This window comes from Equus quagga, unplaced genomic scaffold (genome assembly GCF_021613505.1).
Source record: "Equus quagga isolate Etosha38 unplaced genomic scaffold, UCLA_HA_Equagga_1.0 203_RagTag, whole genome shotgun sequence".
NCBI lineage: Eukaryota > Metazoa > Chordata > Mammalia > Perissodactyla > Equidae > Equus > Equus quagga.
The window spans coordinates 8,342,712-8,361,922 of record NW_025798627.1 but is presented as its reverse complement, the minus strand read 5'-3'; the positions used below and the strand labels follow the sequence as shown (position 1 = coordinate 8,361,922).

Sequence of the window (19,211 nt, the reverse complement as noted above, 5' to 3'; positions counted from 1 at the left end):
ACGGGGGGCGGGCGGCCGGGCAGCGGGCCCCGCGCGGCCGCCGCCGGAAGGAGAGGGCAGCTCCGGGCTCGTGTGGGCGATTCCCGGAGAAATTCGGTGCGCAGGGCGGCGAGAGAGGACGAGCGGGGCGGCGGCCTGGCTTGCGCGTCTCCCCTGGGAAAGCCGGGTGCCGAGTCCGCTCTCCTCCCGTGGCTGGAGCTGCCGCCGGGGCTGGGGTCGGGGCGCGGGGGCGCGGGGCGGGGGGCGCGCGGGGGCCCCGAGGTTTGCAGCCGCCTGCCCCGGAGGCAGAGTCTTTTTGTCGGTGTGTTTACTTTATCAAAGTGCTGCACTTACAGTCTTCATTTTCGTCCTGGGTATCCTCTCCGGGCGAATGTAGTTTTCTTTTTAAAAGCGGAAGGAGAGTTTTGCTTGGAAGTGGCTTAGAGAAACTTGGCACCGAGGTGCAGAGAAGCGAGAGACTCGTGGTCGCTGAGGCCGAGTGTGGAATTTGCAGACACATGTGGGACATACACGCCTTGCATACAGAAGTGTGTGACCTTATTCATGGAGAAACTTTGCAAGTGCTATCTGTGTTTATGGTCTGCAGCCTCAAGGTTCACAAGGCTTAAGATGCGAAACGACGCCTTCAGTAAGCCTGAATGTTGTCAGATCCTGGGGAAAAGGATATTTGAATTGGAATATGCATTTGTAGGTTCCGCAGACCAAATTTTGCAGCAGGTGATCAGAGGCATCCTTGACTTGCATATTAGTACTTATCCCTCACTCCCTGAAATCTGAGAGGCATGGAAAATTTTTGAGTAGCTGTCAATTTAAAATTTCATCCGAAAGCGTTGATTTGGAGTAACCTGTCACAACCAGGTGGTTTGCCAGTGACGTGTCTGCAAACTTAAGGAGTGCAAAGATCAGAAGCTAAGAGGGAAATTCTCAGCTCTTGTTTAAAAATATTTTGGCAGTTTTAATAGATAATATTAGATTGCATAGGAACAGAGGAACGGAATTTAAAATAGATTAGTCACGTAGGAAATGCTAGGATGTTTTGTTAGAAAAGTGTGCACGCAGTGAATTACCTTCTTAGATTTTCACTTTTTTGAAAATTTCTCCTTGTAAAACACCAAATTATGACATGTCATAATTTATGTGGGTTTTAATAAATATTGGAAGAGAGGATGCGTAGGATTTACTTTCTCTATTTTGGGTGGAGGCCGATATTTTCCTGAAGACCTCAAAGAGCTGCTTCTAATCTAAGTGCCAGTAAAAGTGGCTCTTAGATTCCAGGGTATCCTTTTTTCCTCCATTTTTTGATATTATTTGAGATATTTAATATTACCGTTTCATTAAATTTTAAAAATCGTTTTTCTTACAGGCAGTAACATGCATGTAAGGGTTCTCTTGAGAATTTATAGATGTCTGGCAAGGGCAGCCTTCTTCCTGTTTGGGTATTAAATTTTGGAAAATTAGATCTTGAAAGAAAATAATTTCAAGGAACCATTGGGAGATTCCTTGTTTTAATTTTATTATTTTTAGCATCTTGCACAAAAGTTAATATGCCATCCTGGTATTAGAAAAATTTCATTTTCCTTGGCTCTGGTGATTTCCTGTTATGTGTGAATGTATGAATAATAATAATGATAATAAAAACCTTGAGGCATCGTAGACTTTTATTTCGTTCTTCCTGCTAATTATGGATGTAATTAAAATGAGAAAAATCCTTAGGAATACTGCAGCTGATACAGGGAAATTTAGTGAGTTTGTATATCTAATAAATAATTTGATATATTTAGTAAAGACGTCTTATTTCAGAATTATTAATACGATTGAATAATCTAAGTTAAATTAATTTAAAATTTTCCTTTTTTGTGGCTACTAAAAAACATCCACTGCCCTATAGGAAAGTTAATAGATTTTCATTTCTCTTGTTATTTAGAGAATCGGTTAAAGCATTGGATATTTTCTTTTAATCACACTTTAAGAACGTATTGGTTTATTATTAAAGATTTTGAGAGTGCACTCTGGATGCTTTGAAAGAAGAAATGATATGTATTACAAAGTGGAGGAGACCTTTGAAGAATTTATTGAAGTGGGGGAAGCCTTTGAAGAATTTACTTTAAATATGTGAACTTTAAATATTTAAAGTAAAAGACGGTTGGATGGAAACAGAAGTATCTCAGGCTTTTCTGTGTGTTGACCTGGACTCTTTCCTAAGATTTAGGCCTGATCTATTCCATCGTATTAAGTCTGATTGTTTTCGTTGGTGCTATTCATGTGCTCTAATGGAAATGAAAGCTTTGCCTTTAAATTGACCTTAGATGTGAAGCTGTACTCTGGATACCACGGAACTGTGATATATTTTATGTTACTTTCATGGAAATGACCTTTTTATAATATGTTTGGAACAGTTCAAGATCCTGTTAATGTATAATCAACTTGGATATGTGTATTTTGTTGTGGAATTTATTAAATATATTAGGGAATAAATAATACCCATTCCAGTGCAATGTCAGCTTCCTAGCCCCTTTGCTTTGGATTTAGTTTTCTCTTACCTGTTCTTTCATTGTTTTTAGTAGAATGAAGAATAGCACAGTTACTGTATTAAATGCAAATTTCCTTTCTCATCTGACATGTTCAATAACTAGCACAATAGTAGGATATACTCTTTTAAACTTAATATTGGAAGAAGTGGGAAATCAGAGAAGTTGATGTTGGGAAAAAGTAGTAATCCTTATCTTGTCGGAATCCTCATGGCTAAAATATGCCATCAAGCCTTCAAGTAGTTTGTCATTTCTCAATGCATTGTATTTAGGGGGCTGCACGTTAATTTGCACAGTATGTTAATTTAATAATTTTTAAAGAGAAATTTCTGAAAAAGTGGTAAAATTTATATACACTGCATGCATACTACATGCTCAGAGGGCAGTTAATGTTTGTCGAATGACTTGACCATTAATTGATTGAAGAATTTCCAGCCGTATTATATGAAATGCTAGTACTGGTATTGTAGTTAATGCATAGTTATTCTTTAATAGCGTAATAAATCTGATTTACTTTTTTCTAATTTTAATAAATAAATTTAAGTTGACACATTCGATATTTTCATTAAAAGCTTTAAGGGGTCTGTAAGAATTTTTTTTCCAGCTTCATTCAGAATTCGGAAAAGAATCAATAGGGGAGAACATTTGAAGTTTCCCGAATTACCATTAATTCATTAGAAGCTAATGTTTAATTTGTAGCTATGGCAGGAGTAAGATTCAAAAATATCTCGACTTAAGCTACATCACTGAGTGTTTACTAATAAACGCACTGAGGTGAATCGTTTGGCACTTGAAACACGTACACAGGCGATGGTACTTAGGCCAGCGCTGCAATCTGAAGTAACCCATGATGTAACTGAACTACATTGTTTTAGCTTGAATTCTAGGACTAGCGCAAAAGTGAGAAGAAGTCATGTCGTAGGCTTAAGGCCCATCCTTCCTTAAGCCAAATTCTGGCTTTTCATAAACCTTTCCAGTTTCAGCCTGTAGTGTGCCCATTGCACCCTTCTCCCCAGCCTGGCCCATATCCCTTCAAGCTTACACTCTCCCTAACTTGGCGGTGCTTCAGAGGCTGTAAATGCGGCCTCTGCCCTCAGGTTTCCTACTTCCTTCCTTGCCTTTCCCATCCCTATCTTTCATTCTCTTCTTGTGCACCAGAGCTCATCTAGCTGTTAAGAGGAAAACAGTCCGGTGGAACTAATTCACCTCAATCTGTAAATGACTCATGAGCTCTTAACCTTTCCCAAGTTTTTTCACATTTTTTTGTAAGTTTATCAGAGGTTGCTCTTAGCTTAGATAATTTTAAAGTAGAAATTTCAGGCTATGTTGGGAAGAAGGACTTTATAGTTCTCTGCACAAATAAGTCAAATCTTACTGGAATTTTGCCCTTGGTTTCTCCCACTCCTGGAAGAGTCTCTCTTTGGAATGCCATAGACTTCATAAAGTGTGTGTATACATATGTCCTCTATATATGTCCGGACATATTTATGCATTCTTCCTACATCATGAAGAGGAGGATTCAAGAGTAATGATTATGAATCCATTTGAATACAGTGAACATTTATGAGATACATATTTGTTATTTGGGGATAACTTATACTACATTTTAATTCATAGGAACAGAGAGGGGAAAGACCCAGCATCTCTCATGACTGAAACTGACTTCTTAAAATGCTGGTGTTGGGGCTGGACTAACACGTGATGTCTGTTATAACACTAAGCATGCGTGGTTCCTTGTTTGGGAGCGCACCCTTTGATCTCTTGGGAAAATAGCCATGTTACGGGATTCTGCCTGTAAATACAGCCTTATAAGAAAGAGGAAGTGTTGAGGCTGAGAGAATGAAAAGGACTGCAGGTAAAGTAGCAGGGTATGCTGTTACTAGAGTGGTAATTCACTGGGACACCAATTTACACACAGGGTGTCCCTTTTGGAATATGAAAGGAGGCTGCCGATCAGATTCTGACTCAAACGCTGGGTTTCATTCAACAGCAGCCTTTATAGAGATGGTATTCTACCCTGAACACTTTGCTAGGAATACAGGGAGTTAAAAGATGAATGAGACCTAGTCCTTACCCTCAGGCAGCTTGTAACCTGTTCTGCAGAGCCAGGTAAGGCTGCTTCTCTGTGCAGTGGCTCCTTATGTGTAACGCTGCATAGCATTATCACAGTGTTTACGTGTCCGCTTACTTGTCTGTCTCCTCCCTCTTCACTGATTCTCCGTGAAGGACCGTCTTTCCTCTGTATCCCTGGGACTGGCTCAGGAACTGGTGTCTTCGAATAAGTCGGGGAAAAGAATGAGAGAGAAAGTATTGTGGGGTTTAGAGAAGGGAGAGACGTCTCCAGCCAGGGAGTATGCGAAAGGCCTTATGGGAAAGGCCATGGAGGTAGCGGGGAGGACCGTGTCTGGCCCAGGGGAAGGGAAGCGGGAGGCGCATTTGAGGATTGCCCAGCATGTCTGTTTGGCAGGAGCACAGGTGCATGTTAGGGACTAGAGAAAAGGCTGGAAGGACAGGTTTGGGTCTGGAGTGCCTATATGAGGAGTTTGGGTTTCCTTTTCTATGCAGTGGGGAAATTTGCCCAGGTGGGTAAAGAGCCATACCTGTACTGTTAGGACAATGAGGTTGGCGCTGCAGTGTGGGACGTGTTGGAGGGGAGAAAGTTGTTTTCATACTTGGGGCAGGAAGCAAGGAAAACTAGAATTAGGTGTGTTTGAGGGGGAGAAAGAAGACGTGTGGTGATGTGGCCTGGCTTAGGAACATGGAGATTTGAGGAAGGAAGAGGAAAACGCAAAGATGGAGTCCCTACGTTTATGAATCCAGGAAAGTGGGAGAAATGAGAGAGTTGGGAAGAATAGGTTTGGGAATCTGGAAGAAGGGAGGAACATGAGATACCATACTTGCTTTTGGACTTATCAAATTTGAGATTTTGAAACCCCCAGGTGGTAGTTGAAATGCTGATTTATCAGAAAAAAAGATTTGGGCTGATGCGTCTCAAACTTTTCAGGTATGGAGATCACTTTTTAAGTAAAAGAATTGCAAATATTCCTTGATAATTTTACTTTTAGTATTTGTTGATTGAGAGTACATATATTGACAAAAACTATGAATTAAGTTAGACTTTTAAATGGCTTTATATTTTATTAAGTCACAAAGTTTTACTTTACTTCCATTTGCAAAGTGGCCGTGTGTGAGAGGCATCTTCTTCACTCGGTAGCCAGTGCTTGCTGTGTGTTTGGATTTAAGAACTGTGTGCAGTAACCGTGTGGCCCCTGGGCCGTTAGCTCCTGATCCAGGCTGCAGAGCGATGTGGAGGTCAGTCTGCCCGAGGTGGTCGCTGAAGCCAGGGAGTAGATGAGCTCATCAAGAGAGAATGTGGAAAAACAATAGAAAAGAGATCCGATATAAACCTTTGGGGAATTCTTGCGCTTAGGATATAAGGGGAGGTGAAGAGCATTTCAAGGAGTGATGTCAAGCTGCAGGAGGTTCAAGAGAGGCCAGTGATACCTGGAGGGTTTTGTGAGGGTTGCAGAGCCAGAAGGCAGGCTGAAGCTTCTTGGAAGAGCTTGAAGCAGGTTTGAAAGAATGGTTCTTTTCCCTCGGGACCATTACAGGCCTCTGACGGACCCTAAATCCCCACATCCCAGCTTGAAGAATGTCAGGGAGGTTGTTTCCCACAGCCGGATTAAGTGCTTCCTTGCGGTTCAAGGAGGAAGCAGGAGTTGACCAGTGAAGCTTTCTGGACCAGACAGGCGCTTATTTCACTTTGCATAGTTTGAATCCAGCAGATGACTGATCCTCCCTAAGGAGCCAAAGTGAGGGTTTTTTTTAAGGTTCTGGAACAAATCTTTACCGTTTAAAATAGATCAGTGAATAACAAACAACAACAAATGGCCTTAAACGAATCCATTGTTGTTTAATTCCTCTTCCTCTTGAACGAGGCTGAGGAGCATTCAAGCTGATGCAAGTGGAGGTTTGTGGCCCGCAGGCTGCAGGCCTTTGGTTTAGCTGAGCACCTGAGAATGAGTGACTGGTTTCTCTTAACAGTGGAATTCATAAAAAGGTCAGACGCAGCGCGGTGGTTCCAGCATTTCTTGAAAAGGCCAGGTAACAGTGGTTTTCAGCTGAGGAGATTTACTGTACTGTCAGCTACCTGGATGTAGCGTTGGGCTAGGATCCTTTTTATATTGACTTCAGATCGGAGAGATGCAGAGAGAAGCTTTCTCGTGACTTAGTTGACCTTCACGTTGAAGCATGAATAGAAACAGAATTTGTAAAAACAGAAAATCTCATCTTAGAAAAATTTTCTTTTAGATCAAGTTAATGTATGAAGTGGTGGGTGTTTAAAGTATCGCAATAGGCTTTTGTGGGAAAATGAAACATTCTCCTAAAGCGAAAGCTTAGGGACAAAGCTCCTTTCCCCCCAGGGAGTGTGGGCCTTCAGAAAGCCCGCGTGGCCTCTGGATAGTTCACCTCTTTATCTTTCATCCGGTGTCTCGCCTTTGGAAACATACACTTGGTCCTGTCAGTCCTGACAGAGATACTATATTCATAACTACTTCTTTCTTACCAGTTCATAAGGGCTTTCTCGTAGGAACGAGGGGGTTTCCTTTCTTTCTGGGTAAAGGTGAGAAAGAATAAAAGTTGAAAATTAATATTTTTTAAAATCATTGCCTTATCTCAGAAGAATAAAATGTAAGGTTGTATTTAGTTGTCATTTTCTTAAGTTTCTCTTTCATATTTGTGTAACAGTCTTTTTTTCTTATTGCTCATAAAAACATTCAGACACTATTCATCTAGATTTTCTCTTGTCATCTTCCCTCTATTCCATAATTTGGGGAGTACATGCGGTGAAATAATTGATGACACCATTCTCCTTGCAAGGTTACAGTCCTATAAAAGAGATGGTGTCTGTGTGTACATGTATATTTATATGTGTATATACGTATTTTTTGGTGTACTCTTGAGTTGAAAGCCTGTGGAGTTATTGAATTAGGTGTATGACGGGAAAGTAAGTTTCATTTCTTCCACCTCAGACACTTTCTAGAAGCCCTTTTATTTGGTATAATGTAATTCAATACAGACGTTACCTTGTGTCTGTAACTCCTGAGAGCTGTGTTTTTGTGGGTTGGTGTCCAGCGGGATGATGGCCTCCCTGGAGAGTCCCTCCTGGGGTGGAAGAACCCTCCTGGGGTGATGTTGAAGATGCAGGATGTTTTTATCCAGAACGGAGGTGGCATGAAGATGAAAGTGGACGAGTCAAGAACCAAGATGACCCCAGAACATGTAGGAGTTCGTGGTGCCCAGAGGGTGTGCTAAATAGTGTCTAGTGTCGTTTGCCAGATTTGCCAACTCATGGGAGTCTCCTGGGATGCAGCTCTGGGACCTGGGAAACTGTTTTCCAGAAGCACCTCAGAAGAAGTTACTGGGACCCCAGTTCAATCTTTTGTCTGTCTCTTGGAAGTCACCTGACATTACCCTTGTAAGATAAAGAGCCATAAAATTTGAGGAGGTCACTAGTTGATCAAAGCGGATTGTGGATAATCCAGAGGTTCCAGGAGCTGGCCCTGGAGTCAGTCCTTAGGGTGGTGGGGAGATGCATTCTCCTTGGGTGGGATGAATGAGACTAGAATTCTGTGCAGCCTTCTGGTTGATGGCAAAAAGCAAAAGTCCCGGATTTGGTGACCTGGTCTTCAGGAGGTTCCTAAGATTCCTCTGCTTGCATCATCTCCCGGTTAATAATTGCTCCCTGCTAGTTTGAGTTGAGAGTGAAGCTTCCATTTTCCTCTGATGTATGTATTTTTTTGGCCTTCTGTAATTTTCTCGGTAGAGGGCTGCAGGGTCCTTTCAGTCTTAAGAGTGCATTGATTACAACAAGTTTGTTTGTTTCTCTTAAATAGAAGTCCTTGGCCAGCTCCTCTTTATATGTGGGAGGTCTCCAGGCAACTGTGTAATAACTTCTGAAGGCTGCTAAGAGGTCAAGAAGGACTTTGCTGGGTCTTGTTCTGTCTTTTTAAAGGCAGGCCTCTCTGTCTTGCTTGGCTCCTAAAAGTCTCTTTCTTCCTTGCTCTGTCTTTGGCCCTCGGCTGCTGCTTTGGAGGGCTCCCCCACCCTCTCTGGTTTCACCCTGTAGCTCCAGCCCTTACACACTTTGGCTCCAGTCTATTTGGAACGCAGGGCAGTTCGACTTAAGCGTTCTGCCTTGCAGTGTGTTCAAGCACCGTGTGTTTGACAGGGAGCCCCATCCTCCTGATTTTTCTGTATCCCCGATGCCTATCACAGTTCTAGACTCTCAAACGTGTAATCCCATAGTCATCGCTGTCTTCTCTCCCTGGACCCACAGAAAGTGTCAATACGGTAACTCTTTCCTCTCCTCATCTCTTAGACCTAAGTGATGAGCAAGTCTTGTCATTTATTTGCTTGAATTTTTCCTGCCTCTTTTTTTCTTGGTTCCTAAATATACCACCTTCTGTCTTCTCACCTCCAATTCATACTGAAATCTATCTTCCTCTGCCTGCCAGACTAATCTTGGCAACTTTTCTGTATAAAATGGGAATAAGTGTACCTATGTCGCAGGGCCTTTGTGAGGATTAGACTTAAAGTGTTTATCATACTGTCTTACACAAAATAAGTGTTCCGCGAATGGTGGCATCGTACATGCCATACCTCCTCCTGAATTTGACTGTCCTTCATGTCACCTGTGTGTGCAAACTGTGGAGGCAGTAAAGGGAATAGTCAAAAATATGGGACCAAGAGTCTTGTGAACCTTGCTGAGTCCCCAGACTCCTGCGTAACTAGTTGTGAGATCTCAGGCAGATCTTCTTTGAGCCTTTATATTTTTCTCTTTAAAATGGAACCAGTTATGCTGACCATTAGGGTTACTGGGAGTGTAAAATGAGATAACACGTGTAGAGAGAGTGCTTCCTTGACACTCTTTTGCTCTGCAAATGCTCCGTGTTTTTGTTCTTCCCACACTGTGTTCTTAAACCCTGTCCTGTCTCACAAACAGGTTTAAGAGGGTTGGAGCCAGTAGATGAGTGTTTCCTGTCTTCTCTTTGCAGGTTAAGCCCATCCACAGTAATGGCCGCAGCCTTACCCAGGACCCTGGGGGAGTTGCAGCTGTACAGAATATTACAAAAAGCCAATCTGCTTTCTTATTTTGATGCCTTTATCCAGCAAGGCGGCGATGATGTCCAGCAGCTCTGTGAAGCTGGAGAAGAGGAGTTCTTGGAAATCATGGCACTCGTAGGCATGGCTAGCAAGCCCCTTCATGTTAGAAGGCTCCAGAAGGCTTTGAGAGACTGGGTCACAAACCCTGGCCTTTTCAATCAGCCGCTGACTTCCCTGCCTGTTAGTAGCATTCCCATCTATAAGTTACCTGAGGGATCCCCGACGTGGCTGGGAATAACCTGCAGCAGTTATGAAAGGAATAGCAATGCCCGGGACCCGCACTTAAAACTCCCCAAATGCGCCGCCGCCCCCTGCGTGCAGAGCTTGGCCCAGGGCAAGTCAGACGCGGGGAGCCTGGCGCTGCAGGCCGTGGGCGAGTCCAGACTCTGGCAGAGCCACCACGCCACCGAGAGCGAGCACAGCCTCTCACCAGCCGACCTGGGCTCCCCCGCGTCCCCGAAGGAAAGCAGCGAGGCGCTGGACGCGGCCGCCGCGCTCTCGGTGGCCGAGTGCGTGGAGCGCATGGCCCCCACGCTCCCCAAAAGTGACTTGAGCGAAGTGAAGGAGCTGCTGAAAACCAACAAGAAGTTGGCCAAAATGATCGGTCACATCTTTGAGATGAGCGATGATGATCCGCACAAAGAGGAGGAGATTCGAAAATACAGTGCCATCTACGGCAGGTTTGACTCGAAGAGGAAGGACGGGAAACACCTCACCCTTCATGAGGTAGGAAGCCCACCTTGGTCTTCGCAGGCGCCGGGCGCCTTGTGTGCCTGAGAGATGTTTGGTAATCGTCTGAGGCAAAGGGGAGGTACACTCCCGCCCAGCAGTGTTGGAGACATTTAGGGGTCGCTCATCAGGCCACCCTGTGGCGGTGTCCCACATACAAAGTAGAGGAAGACTGACACAGATGTCGGCTTAGGGACCATCTTCCTCAAGCAAAAAGAGGAAGATTGGCAACAGATGTTGGCTCAGGACCACTCGTCCTCACCAAAAAAAAAAAAAAAGAAGAAGAAAGAAAGAAACCCAACATTTAGGTGTTAGCAAAATATAGCTCTTGTGAATAGACCAGATTTATTGTGTTAGGGTATTTTTATGTTGAACTCAAACACATTGAGTTTTGGAACTACAGTGTAGAGTGACTTTGAGAAAAATGTCAGAATTTAAACAGTGAAAGTGTAAAGTCATCCTATTTATAAGGCAGTTTGTTTTTTAATTAAGAAATAAAAGGATTTTAAATGTAACTATTCATTTAAAAAACATTTTAGTAGACTTTTTTTTAAAAAAACCCACTTTGGAGAAATAACCAGAACTTTAATTTTCAGTTAGCATAGAAAACAAAATTATATTAGATAAATGTTGGAAGAATTATTATAGCTTTGGTTTCATTTGGAATTATTTATACTGTTTTGGTTTGACCTTAGGCTTTAAAAAGTCTCATTGTTTTATCTTCATAGCACTCTATCCAGAGATATTCTGCTTAAGTATAAGAATGCATATGTATCTCTTACATTTACTCCCTTTCTGTTTGCATCCATCTGGCCAACTCGTCATCTTTAAGGTTTAGCTCAAGCATAAGCTTAAATCTTTTTTGATATGTTTTCCCCCAAGTAGAGTGACATTTCCTTTCCTTTCTGTTTTTATCCGTACGTACACTAGTGTCAAGGTGACTTCAACACTTTATTGTACTTATGTGTATACCGGTCTGTCCCTCCCAGTATGCTTTGGATTTCTTCAAGGCAGAGATAATGTCGCATTCATTTTCATATCCTCAGAGTCTAATGTGCCCGGTAAATGCTTGGAAAATAAATGCATTTTCAAAAGCTAAAAAGACTATTTCATAGCTAAATTTTTTCTAGCCATTATCCTTTAGAAGAAAGGAATAAATCCTCTGAAAAATTGTTCATTTGAATGCAGTATTTCATATTTCACGTTGGAAACATTATATCATCCCCCCAGACTTGTACTTTAACACGAAAAAGAATGTGTACTTATTGCAAAAGCATGCAGTCGTTACAAAAGAATGTAAAGTAATGGAATCTGTAAACTTTCAGACACTTTTCTTTTTTTCTTTTCTTTCCTTTTTGTGAGGAAGATTGGCCCTGAGTTAACATCTGTTGTCAATCTTCCTCTTTTTGCTTGAGGAAGATTGTCTCTGAGCTAACATCTACGCCAGTCTTACACCACTTTATATATAGGACACTGCCACAGAATGGCCTGAAGAATGATGTGTAGGTCTGTGCCCGCGATCCCAACCTGTGAATCCTGGGCTGCTGAAGCCGAGAGCACAAACCCAACCATTACGCCACTGGACCGGCCCCCAGATGCTTTTCTTTACATATACAAATATGGGATCTATTTTGTACACTGTGCTCCAAATTCCTTTTTTTTAAAAACCTAATGTAACAATATACTATTAGATATCTTTTCAAGTCAGTACACATAGAGCTGCCTTGTTCATTTATGGGTTGCATTGTATTCCATGGTATGAATGTGCTTTTTATCTTAACCACTCACTTTTTGATGTCACTTAGGTTGTTTCCATTTTTTTGATATTGTACATGGTGGTGTGTGAACATTATACACCCACACCTTTACAGACTTGGGCATGTTTTTCTACAGAATTGTTTCCAACATGTAAAATAACGGCATCAAAAAATATGTAGATTTACTATTTTATAGGTACTGCTTTATTGCCTTATAAAAAAGCTGCAACAGTTGACACTTCCGCTATCATTATATGCAAGTGTCCATTTCTCCAAACTCTTGCTAATATTGCATTTGTCATTATTTTTAGTCTTTGCCAGTCTAATCAATGAAAAATTTTCATTGCCCAAATTTACTTTCCTTAGTGAAGATGAGTATCTTTCCATATGTTTAATAGGCATCCAATTTTATGTTCATATACTTGGTTTTCATGTTGAGGTTGTTTGTCTTACTTTTAAAAAATTAACTGGTAAGAACTTTTTTATTTTTAAGGACATTAACCTTTTGTCTTATGTTGTAAACATTTTCCCAGACTGTCATTTGTCCTTTGACCTTTGAGACTGTTTTGCCCTGAGGAGGTTTAATGTGGAAGTAGTAATATGCATTGATCTTATCCTGTGTGATTTCATTAGTGTGATTCTCTGTTGCTTCACAATATAGAGTTATTTTAGTTACCACAGCTAAATAATCTGTTGTGGTATCTGGAAAGGCACGTGCCCTTTCAATAGTCTTGTTTTGCAGCTTCTGTTTTTTTAGGTAATCTTATGCATTTCTCCTGCCAAATGAAATTTTTAATACATTTGTCAAATTTCTCCAAAATTTTTGTTGGTATTTTGATTAGAAATGCCTTGAAGGTATAGATTAATTTGGAGAAAATTGACATATTTACAATAATGAGACCTCCCATACAGTAATATAGCCTATGTATTTGCTTCTTTAGATCTTTTCTGTCCCTCGGTAATTCTGTAGTTCTTTATTCACATGGGTTTTGCACATTTCTTGTTAAGTCAGATACCATGTATAATATAGTCATGCATTGCTTAATGACTGGGAATCATTCTAAAAAAGGCATCATTAGGTGATTCTGTTGTGCAAACTCATAGAGTGTACTCATGCAAACCTAGACGGTATAGTCTACTGCACACCTGGGCCATATGGTGCTAATCTTACGGGAGCACCATTGTATTTGTGGTCCACTGTTGACCAAGACGGTGTTATGCAGTGCACGACTGTATTTTATGTGCCTATGTTGTATATATATTTATAAAATTTAATTTATTTACTAAATTTGTTTATGTAGGATATAGAAATATATGACATAAAATATATGACAATTGTAAATGAAATTTTTTTCCCACTTTTTAAAATTATCACTGACTGACTTTTGTATATTAATCTTGTTTTCAGCAATTTCACTGTCTGACCTTTTGGAATAAATGATTTTAGATATAAGTGGGTAGTGGAGCTTAAGATCAGAGAATTGGTCAGCAAAGTTGCTTAACTGCAGTGGGTCTGTGATTTTATCTATTTGGGGCATATCTCTGCAGTCGTTACGTGTTATTGCTGTACAGTAGCTGGCTCACTAGCACTTGTGGGTAGGTCTGGAAAATGCACTTAGCTTTATAATTCAGATACACTTTGAGACTTTCATTGCCTGTGAACCAACAGAGGAATCTACTAAAAGGCTACTATGGTTGTCTTTAGTGGAAAACAGAGGGCATAACATGTTGGCAGTTTTAGTTTCCTGCTTTAACCCGGTGTACATATAATTTTTAAAACATAGTAGATGAAACACAAAGTTGAGTCAGAAGACCTGTATTTTTATCAAAGCAAAAGTATGTTAAAGAGATGGCTTGAATAAACCCAATCAAGTTGACTTTTTAAAAAAAATCCTACCCTGCTTTAAAAAAAATCTAAAATGAATTATTTTACACTTGGCTTTTGCTAAGGGGCTCTTTGCTTCTTTGGAAAAATAGGTACAGATGGTATTTAAGAAATGAGACCGCTGTGGATTTCCCAAAATAAGGGAACACCCAAAATGAATGCTGGCAGGTTGCGATGTGGGGGCGGGGGCTTTGGGAAATGTGGCCTGTGTTTTTGAAACTTAGACCACTTGTTACTTGTAACTCAGGAATGTGAATCTGGTCTGATATAAGCTTTCTTCAGACTAGTATAATTTGTCCTCAATTTCCAAATAAGGAACTCTATGACTTATTCTTAATTCACCTTTGGTAGTATTTCTGAGAATTTTCTTCGTATAAACCGTATGGACTCTGTTCTTTTTAACCTTTCAAGACATACAGCTGTATGGCGGTCACACATGGATGAAAATCAGGAAGTATTTACACCTGAAAAAAATTTTTCAGCTCTCACGAGTACATAAAAATCTCCTTCTGGTATGCATTTTTATACTTGTTTTCACATGTACTGTACATCATACAGTAAAGAATTAGGGAGTGAATCATTGTTTTAAATACTTCTTTTTAAGCTCAAGAATCAGTGATGGTCTTAGGACCTACCTAGGTGTGGCCTGGTTTATAGCAAGTGGAGGAAGTAAGTAAACCAGTCAGAGAGAATATTGTATTTTATGCTTTTAACAAAATTGGAAACTTAGAATTTTTGAAAAGCTACCATGGTGCTGCAGTGAGCGACTACTGTTTTGGAGTATTTGTATCATTTTCTTTTTTAAGTATATCGTAATAGTTATTTAATTATTAGCAACTGAGAACGTGAAATCTAGAAGACACTGACAGAAAATACACTTTGAGGGGGAAGCTTGATGAGTTGGTTTATTACAACCTGGGGCGAGCTGTAGTTTTTTCTCCAGCCTCAGTGTTTCTGCCAGAAGGCTCCCTATGGGCCTGGAGAGTTCAATCTACTCTTTCGGTCTGTTGGAGCCTGAATTCAATAACAAAGAATGTGTTATGTTTGTTTTTCTTGGTTTCTGGTAGGATGATGGAAAGAATACGAGAACATTGTTTTCAGTTTACGTTGAAAAGTTATTTTCTGTGGTTGTGCATAAACTGGTACCTCTGAAATGTTGTCAGTTAAAATATCTCACTGACAATCAGAAATTCTCCATACTAGTTTAGATTTATGAGTACAAAAAAGAAACAGCTACGTGAAAAGCAACTTGAGAAGGGTCTTCAAGGTCACAGTAGCTACTGTTAAGCTGAAATTGAAGTTACTTTATTTAGGAAATCATTCTTTAAAGTATATTTTACTTTTGGCTCCGGTAACATTGTGCCTTTCAAAAGCACTTAGGGAAGAAATTGATCTATTGATCATTCTTTAGCAAGAGGGGAGAAAGTTAAAAATAAATTCCTCCTAGTATGCTTTCATATTCAGCTGTGGGTTTACATAGGAAGCCTGGGCTTATAACCTTGTTGTCAGTAGCCAAATTATTTGTCTGAGAACAGGCCAATGTAAATTGCAGTCAGAAATCTGGAGAGAAGGAAGTTAGATATCTAATCTATATCACACCATATACTGTAAACCATAACACATTCTAGATGGATTAAATACTTAAGTGGAAAAAGAAAACTCTTAGACTAAATCATAGAAGAACATTTATGTATTATTAGAGTGAGAAGGGAGTTTCTATGCATGGCACCCAAGACAAAAACTGTAAGACTAATGACAAACTTTAAAAAAAAAACCAAACCACTACATATAGTGAAGAGTTAATGCTCTTAATACAGAAAGAATTCCTAAAGTCTCTAAGAAACAAAGTAGTGCAATAGAAGAAACAAGCAACTGCCACGAGCAAGCAGATTTTAAAATAAGTCAAAAACATAAGAAAAAGGTTGTTTTATAGTCAAAGAACTGCAAATTATAGCCAGATATCATTGAAAACATGTCAAATTAGTAAAGATATTTTAAAAGATAATTAGTGTTGGTCAAGATTCTGGGAAAAGGACTCTCTATGTAATTGTTGGTAGTGTTACGTTTTGGAGCAACTTTTCTGGAGAGTAATTTGATGAAATATATAAATCTCTTAAAATTTATTCTGTGAACTAACAAGTCTATTTGTAGGAATTTATTCCAAGGAAATAATTGAATATGCATGCAAAGGTGCACATTTAAGAATGTTCTTTGCAGCTTTCTTTGTAGTACATGAAAAACTGGGGGTAGTTTAATCTCCAGAGTGAGGTTGATGTAAATAATGTATTGTCCTTTCCTGCAATGGAATATTACATGTCTAAATAGTAACAATGGTGTTGTAAAGAATGTTTAAATTCACTTGTCAGTCAGCACATATTTATGGGGCATCCAACCCAGGCCAGATCCTGATGTAAACAGGCTAAGTCTCTACCTTCATACATGATAAAAGTAAAAAGTACAGTGTACTATGTGGAAAAGACATTACAAATCTGTATTCACATATAAGTTTATATGTATATGTACACAGCAAAGTATTAGAATAACATACATGGAAATGTTAATTGTCATTCTGGATGGAAGGATTGCATGCTGCATTTATTTTCTTCCTTTGCTTCTCTGTATTTTCAAAAATTCTAAATAAGAAAAATTATTGTGGGAGGCTGGCCCTGTTACCTAGTGATAAGTTCAGCACAGTCTGCTTTGGCAGCCTGGGTTCAGTTCCCAGGTGTGGACCTACACTACTTGTTGGCGGCCATGCTGAGGCAGTGACCCACATACAAAATAGAGGAAGATTGGCAACAGATGTTAGCGCAGGGCCAATCTTTCTCAGCCAAAAAAAAAAAAAGTGAATATGTTTGTGTATTTACTTTGCCTCACTCCAAAAGAATAAGGAAAGTTGCAGACAATAAATTGGTTTAAAAGAAAAATAATTATGAGTAAAGTGAGATGCCTGGGTTGAGAGAAAGAGTGAATGCCTGTATCCTTATGAGAGGAGAACAGGAGCTCACACTAACAACAGCTTGTGCCAGGTTTGCTCCTCATTCACATCTTGTTAGAGTCCATCAAGGTAGTGATGTTACCCCATTTTGCCTCTGAGAAAACTGAGGCTCCGAGAGATTTTTACACGTCCAGAGTCACACAGCTGGTAAGCGTGAAGCAAGACGCATCTTGGGTCTGTCTGCAGTCAGATCCCATTATCTGGCCCCCCTCAGTCATGCCTTGAATGAGTATGTTTCTTGCTTTTTTAGGAAGTTTGTTTCATAGGCTTCTTGGCAGTTTCCTGCATCTATTTAAATTTACGAAATTATGTGAAAAAACATCTTCTAGTTTATGAAACAATTATAGTTTTTGAGTTTAGGATAACTTTCTATTTTAAATTTTAATACAAGGTGTCTGGTCAGCTGGCAACATGATATTGGCCATATTTACCACTTAGATCAAAGAGTAGAATTAAGTGAATCTTAGCGTTATAGTCACTCCAAGACCTTGATTTTCCATTATAACTCTAATTTGTGTAACTCTATTTTTTACTAAGTGGTTTGATAAATATTTAACTAAAATAATTTAATTTTTATTCCTTTCTAAGACTTTTCATGTCCATTCACATTGGAAAAAAAAAAAACCAACCTATCAGACTATGTATACTCACTTTTAGGCACAGGAATATTATCACCATGTCATATAATCAGGTCCCTTAGTTTTTCATTAGAAAAATGAGATGTAGAACATTTTTTACTTTTTATTTTTATTTTGCTTATTTTCCATAAACTCTCATACCTAAGCAAAAATAAATAAAACATATAAATAAATAAAACCCAGATGACTATTTTGATTAGTTTGAGTTCTGAGAGGTGGCAGATGACTTGGTGTTCTTCTGAAATTCAGCATTAGAACTAATTAGGAATAAAGACCATCCTGATTTTTATAAATTATGATTTCATTATATAATTATGTGACGTTTTCGTATTCTTAAGTGACATTTTACATATTAATGGAATAGAAATGTTTAGAATTTTCTAAACTTTGTTTTGCCTATGCAGCTCACAGTTAATGAAGCGGCTGCCCAGCTCTGTGTGAAGGATAACGCCCTGCTGACGAGAAGAGATGAACTGTTTGCCCTGGCCAGGCAGATTTCTCGAGAAGTCACCTATAAATATACTTACAGAGCCACCAAGTAAGTGTTGAACTAATTGGCAGTGTTTTTTGGGTTGCCAGATAGAAGCAGAGCTTGAAACACCATCCGCTGATAGAATATAAGCATTTCTGAGAAAGTAGGAGTGTGCTTGTAGTTCTATAAAATTAAACAGCGAAATGACTTTTCAAAACATGATTGCCAAAGTGGTTTTGTTGTTTTGTTTAATTCTCTTTGGTCTGTCTGTCTCTTGAAAGACAGCTCCCCGCACTGTGACATTGTTCTGGGAGCGGTTTTCGACGTTTCGTCTCTCACTCAGATGCTTTGGTTTTGAGTGTGACGACAGGATTTAGTCAGTCAGCGTTTCGAGACGTATTTGCACACCCACTAATGGCACGAACTTGTTGAACTCTCGGAGGAAGCAAAGTGGTTCCTCTTGCAAGGTGTTTGCAGTCTAATCAGATTAGCTGAATAGATAAAAAGACTCCATGGACCAGGATTTAAGGGAAAATTGGAAGATAATTTTATTACTAGCAAGTAGAGTATGGAACATGCATTGGAAATAAAAAACTTCATGTTGAAAAGCAATGGTGGTTTTAAAATATAATGTAGACACACCGTATTATTCTTCATCTTATCCTCACTTGACCCCTAAGCGTTGTCTACAGGTGTAACGATTTTGATTTTGCTCACTTGGTTCCACATGGGCCCTGATGTCCAGCGCACTGTCGGGCGGGCGTGCCGCTGCTTCTCTGAGTGGGTGCCGACGGCAGCTTGCCTTAGAGTAATCGAGTGTGTGTTGAACAGCGACATCCTGCGTGCCCTCCCCAGCCCGAATCAGTCAGTCTCTGGGGATGGAATCTCGAAGTACAAATTTTCCTGAGCATCCCAGGGAACTCTTGGGCACATTCAAGTTTGAAAACCACCATGATAGGCATTTGCTGTCACTCCCATTATTGTCCCCAACGCATAGGAGCTTCCTTTTCTACCCTACCCCCAAAGCCCACATATTT

The 19,211-nt window shown here is 40.0% G+C and overlaps 1 protein-coding gene across 3 annotated transcripts in view; it reads left to right on the top strand.

The window, feature by feature from the left end:
* LOC124233472 (NGFI-A-binding protein 1) overlaps positions 1-19,211 on the top strand; it is a 43,642-nt gene that overhangs the window by 5,219 nt on the left and 19,212 nt on the right. For 2 of the 3 annotated variants that reach the window (XM_046650587.1, XM_046650586.1), the window contains exons 2-3: positions 9,587-10,421; positions 18,107-18,240. In XM_046650587.1, the coding sequence (XP_046506543.1) occupies positions 9,606-10,421; positions 18,107-18,240 (950 nt within the window). In that variant the 5' untranslated portion in view covers positions 9,587-9,605. The remainder of the gene's footprint in view (positions 1-9,586; positions 10,422-18,106; positions 18,241-19,211) is intronic. The other variant, XM_046650588.1, reaches the window with a different exon arrangement.